This window comes from Macadamia integrifolia, unplaced genomic scaffold (assembly GCF_013358625.1).
Source record: "Macadamia integrifolia cultivar HAES 741 unplaced genomic scaffold, SCU_Mint_v3 scaffold_198A, whole genome shotgun sequence".
NCBI classification, from domain to species: Eukaryota; Viridiplantae; Streptophyta; class Magnoliopsida; order Proteales; family Proteaceae; genus Macadamia; species Macadamia integrifolia.
The window spans coordinates 623,530-631,875 of NW_024870639.1; the positions used below are offsets into that span (position 1 = coordinate 623,530).

Genomic DNA, 8,346 nt, shown 5'->3' on the forward strand with positions numbered 1-8,346 from the left:
TAGGTACAATGTTGTAAATTTGCTTGATAATGAAAAGATTAATATTATTGTAAGTTAAATATACAAGGCTAAATTGAAATTTAAAAGAAAAAGAAAAAAAAAATATTGATTAATGGCACAGGATGGATACCCCATTTCTCAAGAAGATAAGTAAAAACCTCAAAAACAATAAATTCCCCAAGAGACCATATGAGGTGCATACCCCATTTCTCAAGAAGATAAGCATTTCTAAGGGATCGAGGACCCTTATGATTAATTGGCACGGCATCGGGCCTCCACATCTAACTAATGCTATCTTGACCCTAAAACTTTAAGGCAGTTATCGAGTACTTTATCCTCTAGGTCTAATAATTGGCTCACTTATTTAGAAGGAAGAAAATAATGACACAACATTCTCTATGTTTCCTTGGCAATGCCCATTGCAATGCAACACATGCCAACACATGCTATTCCTTTATAAATATATATATATATATATATATATAATAGAAAGTAAACGAATATTTAAGGTTACCTCAATGTAGCTCCTTTCACAGTGGAATAGATTTAGTTGTCGTACACATCCTCTTTGCATGAACAGTGATGATCAAAAGTTGTCGTATGCATTGCTTTAGAGACACGCACTCTCAATTGGAAGAGATAAAAAATAATAGGAATAGAGATAGAGCTCTTGAGATTAGGTCAAAATCTTATAATGTTATTTATAGAGATCTGATCAACTAAGATTTCTAATCCTAGCGGGTCTATAATTGCCCCACATGAACGACCCATGAATAAATCAGATGAAGACCCAGTATGATTAACATTTTAAAGGGAATTATTTATTTCATGAGACGCAAATCATATATATTTGTGTATCTTTTAGGCCTACACTCCCCAAGAAAAAGGGAATTATTCCTTTGTTGAAACTCTCAAATTCCTTTTATATTCACATTTATTTATATATAAACATACATATAAGTGCTACGATTTGCAAAACAAATTATTCACAAATATGTAAAATAAAACAAAATACAAAGAAAACAGAATCAAGCCACACTCTGGAAGAGAACTTTGGCAATATGGTGGTTGATGGTGGAAGGGTTACAATGGGCAGCATAATAGAAGCTCTTAGCAACAGTGAGGAAAGTTTTCTTGACATCGGGATCGATTCCGTCGGACTTTCGGAGAACAAGTTGAACCAGCTCTTGCATTAGGGGATCTATTTGGCCAGTACCCAAGCTATTCTTCTTTTTATGGCCCTGATGATCAAATAATCACATTTAATAAAACAATAAAGATAAGCTCTAATGGAGGAAGAAACATTTTAGTTCAGTGATTAATGGAGGTTTTGGTTTGAGAGTAATACCTTGGAATTAAGAAGCAGACGAAGGTGGTGACAGATTGAGTTGGTGAGGTGAAGGAGACGCTGGTAGTGGGGGTGAGAAGAGTGTTCTTCTGAGATGGGACGTCCGGCACAAAGGTTTATAGTGCGCACTAGCAGCTCCCCTTCACCTTCTTCTCCTCTTCTTTTTCCTGGTACTTGAACTCCTCTTCCATTAGTTGACTCAACTCTTTGTTGCTCCTTTTCTACTGCTCCATCTGGGCACCACAACAGTAACCATGTGTTCCACTGCACCATAGCGACAAAAAAGGAACAATAAGTAACGCAGTTAATGTGCACAAAGCCCATGTTCACAAGGAGATCTTGGGTGGTCTAGATCTTTTCCTCACGTGATGCCCTTTTCAAATGGAATTCTCTCGTCTGTGGGGTATTAGACCATGAATCAATTTTTAACTTGTGATCCAAATACCCCTTGAATGATGAGATCTCATGTGAAATGGATTACTCCTCACCTCTTCTTATAAGGCAGTGGTATCTCAAGTTGATTGTGTGCTACTGTACTTACCGTGCAAAGCAAGTGGTGTCGTACGTCTAGGCGGTGTATCACTAGGGACTCCATGGCAATACTGTTTAGGGTTGTGACAAGTGCTTCTAGAAGTTTTTTTCCTGTCGTCTTCCATTCGGAGGGCTTCCTGGTCACCCTGCCCAAGGATTTGATGCAAAGTACACAGTAGAAATTAAAGAGTAGAGAGAAGAACTGGCACAGGATAAAGGGCCCATGAAAGAAAAATTGGAAAGAAAGCCCCCCACCACTGACCACACTCATCACTGAACTATACACATTATTGTCTTACCACAACCCAATACCACTGTTGTGATGGATATCGAAAGTGCTGCTGCAACTGTGGATGGTGTTGTTGAAATCATTGACAAATTCTCTCCTCTGATCCACAGTAGTGGTGTCCATCTCCATGAAAGACTTGACTGCTTCCAGAAGCACAGCAGCCCTCGCCCATGTCAACCGCTCGCTCGCCCTCTCAGGTTCAAACATGCTGGCCATTGCCACAAAATAAGCTTGTAGAAGCCCCCTTCTCCCCACTCCGAACTCACCGAGATTGTATTCACTATACCACCTGCGTAGAGATTAAACTCATGACCATGAGCTAAAAAGCTCACTCACACTGATCAGTGGCATCTATATCAAAGTGGGTTTAAGGGTTTTGATTATCTTACTTCTGAATAGCAGTCCACTCCAGCTGATGTAATGCTTGGCAGTTGTTGAAGTCCGCCTCGGCTAGCTCCAGATACTCGTTGTTGTTAACGTAAGGCATCCTATATATGTTTGCAAGTTGATGGTTAGAATTAGGGTTTAGCCTCTCAAGACCTTAATGAAGAAGAAGAAGAAGAACCTGTACAGTGTCTTCCCGATCCATACATCGTCGTCTCCACCATATTGTTCGATGTAGAATCTGGCCTCTATCCGGGGTAGGCTTGCGTACCATGGAAAGTCAAGGGCGTAATCCACCTAATTATCATAAAGGAAACTTGAAGGTTAATTAACTTTCATTAATAAAGCTCATTTCATGAGTGATTAAGAAGTGGACCGGGTACATAGAAGTGAAGATGATGGGTCAAGTGTGCATGGATTGGTTGTTGATTTTACTTTTTAAAAGTATTATATGGATATATACCTCGCCAGGCAAATCTTTAGTGATTATCCATTTATCTAGAAGCTGATTGGTTGCTTGTTTCTCTCTCAAGAATTTGGAAGCAAACGCCTTGGCTTCTTCTAGGATGCTCTCCCCTGGGAACAACACTTGAGAGGCTCTATAGAGGTTAAATATTCCAGTAATGGCCTGGTTCGATTGCCCTGCAAAGCAGAAGAACTCTCCCCCCTTCTCAAAATGCCGAAATGCATCTGCAATATAGATTGACACAAACATTTTTATTGGAATTTTAATTAGAATAATAATCATTTTGTTCTATATATCTGTCTTAATTATTATTATTATTATTATTTTAGCATCGATCATATTATATATATCATCATCATCATCACCTGGTGAAACCTCATGTCCATGTAACCTCAAAAGTCTGAATCCCATGGCCGTATCGTCAATGTCATGGACTCTTGAATTTCTAGCCCAACAGATCCCATCCTCGCTCCNAAAAAAAAAAAAAAAAAAAAAAAAAAAAAAAAAAAAAAAAAAAAAAAAAAAAAAAATCTTATCAAAAGGTAGTCACTTCCCTAAATTTCATTATGAAACCCCTAGGTGGTACCTTGTGAGTTTTAGATTTCTTTTGGCATATATCTCATTTATGACTGGAATATCTGTTGGAACCTGCAAATCTTGTCTCTCAGCTATTTCCACGAGGGAAGGGAACGCAATTTCAAAGCCTATGGGCATGTGCTCCTCATTTTCATTTTCAAGCTTGGACATATTCTCTCTAATGAACATCATGCCTACAAAGACAAACAAATCTCAAATCATATCCTTCATGTAATCAATTTAGGAATATAAAATAAAAATAAATAAATAAATAAGCAAAAGAAAGCTTCCTTATTGCGTGTATGCATGATCATGTGCCTAGACATAAGGGTATGCAAAATTATCGCCCCACCCCACCCCTTGTGAAATAATAATAAAAAACAAATCGTAGGGGTGTTGATAATCCTACTTGTGCCTTTTATTGGCCCTTGTGCTAGTAAGGGGTCATGCAATCAGGCAGCAATCTCTGGTCTTAAAAAAATATGATGTGTCGGCATATGTTCATAAATAGTTAATTTATATATGCAAATTAATTGCAATTATATGTACAGTATATCATTAATAAAATACATCATTGTTTTTGTATTTTTTATTTTTTCAGATATTGATAAAATATCTAACTATGACCAATTATACATCTTAATCTTCAACATGGCTGTGTATACCCTTTTCGCATAGTTCTGGATAAATGTTCCACGATTTCAACGCAATGACACATGCTAGAGTGTTAAGAATCCGATCATGAGCAAAGAATATAAAACGATCACCCCAAGATCCATCAGGGAGTTGATTCTCCACAATCCATTGAAGGCTAGAAGGGAATTGAGGAACACCACTTCCATTAATATCTTTCACCAGTGCAACCCAAGCGGTATCATAAGCTGATATGCTAATCTCACCATCCTCCATCGATCTTAACATCATTTTAATGGACTGGATTTTCTCCTTTCTCACATTTGCAAAGTAAACCTTCATCAACGAGGCTCCATGTTAGAAATTAATTACACTTGAGAATCACCAGCACAAAAATAATGGAAGTTAAACAAACCCACCAAATTAAGCTAAGGATTTACCATAGAAACTGCTTCTTCATCACCTTGGAAAGTCTCTTGCCTCTTTATTCCTGTCTGGCCACTTCGAAACACGTCCCTATAGACTGCCCAAACCAAGTCACCATATGAGCGCATGCATACATGTGCCTATGATACGAGTGTGCGTGTGTGTGTGTGTTTATTTAATTATTAATGGAAATTGTATTTCTTGTTGTGTTTTACCTTGGATGCGAGTTTTAGACATGATGTTGCATCTTGAACGAAGCAGAATGCTGAAGTTTATTTGTTTATTTCTTTCCGCAATAGACCAAACATCTGAAATTCCAATTTTAACTTCAAAATTAGTAGAACATTTTTCACTCAATAAGGCCCAATTTCTCTATACATCATTCATGGTGGAGAATTAACATTTTAAGGGTATTTTAGACCATGAATAATAATAGGGTGTTAATCAACGATGAACAAAAATCTAATCATAGTGTCTCATCACCATGACCCGCAATTGAAGGAAACTTAATCCAAAAGTCAACATGTGCTTTTGAAATGATTAAAAAAAAAAAATCAACTGTTCAATCTGTGGGATCAAAGACCTAAGCAAGGATTTACCGAGTTTGGTTATCTACATGTATGTTAACTTGGATGTACATCTGAGGTTACACACTTCCTCTATTCCTATCATTACATGGGTGAAGAGAGGTATACATAGAAGCAAAAGGGACATATGTTCAATCCTCACATGTTGGTGATTAGGTGAACATACATGCAATAGATTTAAATTCATTTTACCACTACTTTCAATAAAAAAAAAATAATAATTTTTTTTTGTCCTTAGCCATGATATGATACGAATATCCATCCCAATTCAAAATTGGTCAGGTATCAGTATGGGCCTCAACAAATACCAATAGAATCCCACCGAACCAATACCGATACTTGGGAACCACCAAGCATGTATGTAAGGATAAAAAAGGAGAGTAAAGAGGTGAAAATGAAACACGGTGTTATATCTAAGGCGACTCCAAAGCCCGAAGAGGAAATAAAATATAAATTTTAATAGAAATTAAGCCTAGATGCATAGCTCCTGTGCACTAGACAAAAGGATGGCATAATGATGCCCCACCCCTTGAAAAAAAAAAATCCTTCTATTATACCCATGTGCATTTTTTCAAGCATGTATCTAAGGATAAAAAAGGAGAGTAAAGAGGTGAAAATGAAACACGGTGTTATATCTAAGGCGACTCCAGAGCCCGAAGAGGAAATAAAATATAAATTTTAATAGAAATTAAGCCTAGATGCATAGCTCCTGTGCACTAGACAAAAGGATGGCGTAATGATGCCCCACCCCTTGAAAACAAATCTCCTTCTATGATACCCATGTGCATTTTTTCATATATTGGCCCCAACGTTTGCGCTGGCCAAGTGACTAGGGAGCATTCTTTTTCCCTTTTACATTTTATAGGAAAAGAACACTACCTCGTCGTGCGAATCCAACACAAGGCACAAGAGAGTGCCAAATTACCACATCACCTCTTGAAAATTTACAAAACTCCATCCTTATTGATGTTTATGTGGGTTCTCATTGACCCCATGCTGATGTAGGAACTACACGACCAGGTAGCAATTTCTTGCCCAAATTTTATTTGGAAGAAGGGGGAGGGAAAGGACTTACAAAGGAGATATATATATATATATATATATATTCATTAAAAAAAAAAAAAAATTAGAAGAAGCAACCAGAAATTAGATTCTTTCAGGAAGAGCTTCGCTGTCGGAAAGCATCCAATTTCAGACATTTCACAACAAAGTTTGAACAGAATGCCAGAAAAATCGTTTCGTTTTAGGGGAAGAAATTCTTGTAAAATCCGTGATAGTTCTCCCGTCTCCAGCAACATTGGACCTAAAGAACTGTCGGGTTCCAATTTCTAGTTCATGCTGTAAAGTATATAGAGTTACACTGATGCATGCAAGAAAGTAACTTTGACCAACAAATTCCAACTTTTTCACCGGAAAGAGAAGAGGAAAGAAGGAAAGGAAAGGAAAGAAACGATCCAATTCTAATATAAAGTATGAAAACAGAATGGTAGGAGGAACTCATGGAAGTTTAAGTTGAGATAAAGCACATCCATTGGTTTTCCCAATGTGAGAGAGAGAGATTAGAAACGCAGCAGCGCATGCTATAAACTCACCGGAGAAAGGCAGGTGCAGATCTGGAGTAGCGAGAGATCTCTTCCTATCGCAGGTAATAGCTGTCGCAGAGAAGCAGACAAGAGTGGCAGCAGACGGCATTTCTTCCCTGAGAGTGGCGGAGTGTGTATGTTGTGTGTGATAGTAGAGAATGAAGAATGGTGGAGTGAGGGTGGAGGGAATTCAATGGGAATTTAAGGAGGATTTTTTTTTTTTAAGAAAGTTTTATTTTAGACCAACGTGAAACATTGATGGCAAGAGTTGCACATTGCTCCTGAAGTCATGGATCATATATGCACCATAGTACCACCGACAAAATGACTGTGGACTAGGTTTTCGTATAAGAATAGTTCTCATATGTTCTAATCCATTTTTTTTCACTAAGAATCAGCAAGAAGACTTTATTAATAGAGGAAAAAAGAATTTGAGATTACAAACGACATTGAGCTACAAATCCACCTTCGGCATTGCCATCAGCAGAAATGCAACCCAAACAAAAAGAAAAAACTCAGAAATTAATTATAAAAATTTATATCTGGGTCTCTACTGAGCATCCCATGTTACATCCTCTGCAAAAAACAAAGGGATGATGTCCCAGTGGGTAGAAGTCATTGTTGCTGCAACATGCTTGGCTAACTTATCTTCAACACTATCGTTGTTGCAGCTTGCTTGGCCATGCGTTCTGATCCACAGTGATGGAATTCACATCAGAGTTTGTCTTTGGATGGATTCCATCTGTGTTAGTCAGACTCAGGACTTGATCCATTGTCATACATAATTTGACTGTTGCTCTTAATTGCTGCAACCCTTACTGGGAGTCAATGAAATGGAATTTTAGAAGGTGTTTTTGAAAATATCAATACCTAAGAAAAAAATATTCCATCTAATTAGATGCCAACGGGGATTATAGTTACTTGACAGCAACTCTAGTAGCAGTCAATTTTATTCATAATATCACAGCATTGTACATGTCATCGATAGGGCAGGAATCACACCCTTGGAACAAATTTGAAATTACATCACTCAAAATAAGATAATAATAAAAAATAAAAAAAACAATATCATTATCCAAAATAGATGTGAGCTTGGAGGGGGATGGAAGGGAATTAAGAAGATGAAGAGAGGGGCCGGGAGACTTCCTAAATTGATTCCCGCAAAGCGTTACATCATCATCCGAAAATATGGAAATGTGGGGATTGAGCTAGGGCTCACTCGCTCACGGAGAGGACAATTCCATGTGCACCCATCTCACTTTGTGAGTGCGAGCGTTCTTTTACTGCCATCAGATTGGATGGGCCCATCACAAGGGGTAGTGCATTACATTGTGGGATATGATGTTAATCAGATTCTAATCCGATGCTTCAAGTGATTCTTCTATTTGGGTTGTTCATCGTAGTTTCACTTTGATTACATAAGCAAAAATAAAAAATTTCTTAGGAAAAGCTACGCTTCACGTTCAGCTGACGTGTTTTGTTTCATTTTATGTGTCTTCTTGTCTGATGATGGTAATGCCCAA

The 8,346-nt window shown here is 37.7% G+C and overlaps 2 protein-coding genes across 3 annotated transcripts; both read right to left on the reverse strand.

Moving 5' to 3' along the window:
• Nucleotides 1-898: 898 nt before the first annotated feature.
• LOC122071262 ((-)-kolavenyl diphosphate synthase TPS28, chloroplastic-like) lies at nucleotides 899-3,485 on the reverse strand. Of its 2 annotated transcripts, none has more exons than XM_042635586.1 (8): nucleotides 3,384-3,485; nucleotides 3,016-3,242; nucleotides 2,740-2,849; nucleotides 2,558-2,656; nucleotides 2,179-2,457; nucleotides 1,890-2,025; nucleotides 1,349-1,612; nucleotides 899-1,241 (listed from the first exon to the last, which is right to left on the reverse strand). In XM_042635586.1, exons 1-8 carry the CDS (start codon nucleotides 3,427-3,429, stop codon nucleotides 1,029-1,031), a joined length of 1,374 nt encoding a protein of 457 aa, XP_042491520.1. In that variant the 5' UTR covers nucleotides 3,430-3,485; the 3' UTR covers nucleotides 899-1,028. The 2 variants fall into 2 exon arrangements, with proteins under 2 accessions (XP_042491520.1, XP_042491518.1); XM_042635584.1 differs by having other exon boundaries at nucleotides 2,734-2,849.
• A 97-nt stretch (nucleotides 3,486-3,582) lies between these two features.
• LOC122071246 ((-)-kolavenyl diphosphate synthase TPS28, chloroplastic-like) lies at nucleotides 3,583-7,069 on the reverse strand. Its single transcript, XM_042635570.1, has 5 exons — nucleotides 6,833-7,069; nucleotides 4,869-4,961; nucleotides 4,668-4,750; nucleotides 4,260-4,563; nucleotides 3,583-3,788 (listed from the first exon to the last, which is right to left on the reverse strand). The coding sequence occupies exons 1-5, from the start codon at nucleotides 6,930-6,932 to the stop codon at nucleotides 3,583-3,585; spliced, it is 786 nt and encodes a 261-aa protein (XP_042491504.1). The 5' UTR covers nucleotides 6,933-7,069.
• Between the last annotated feature and the right edge of the window lie 1,277 nt (nucleotides 7,070-8,346).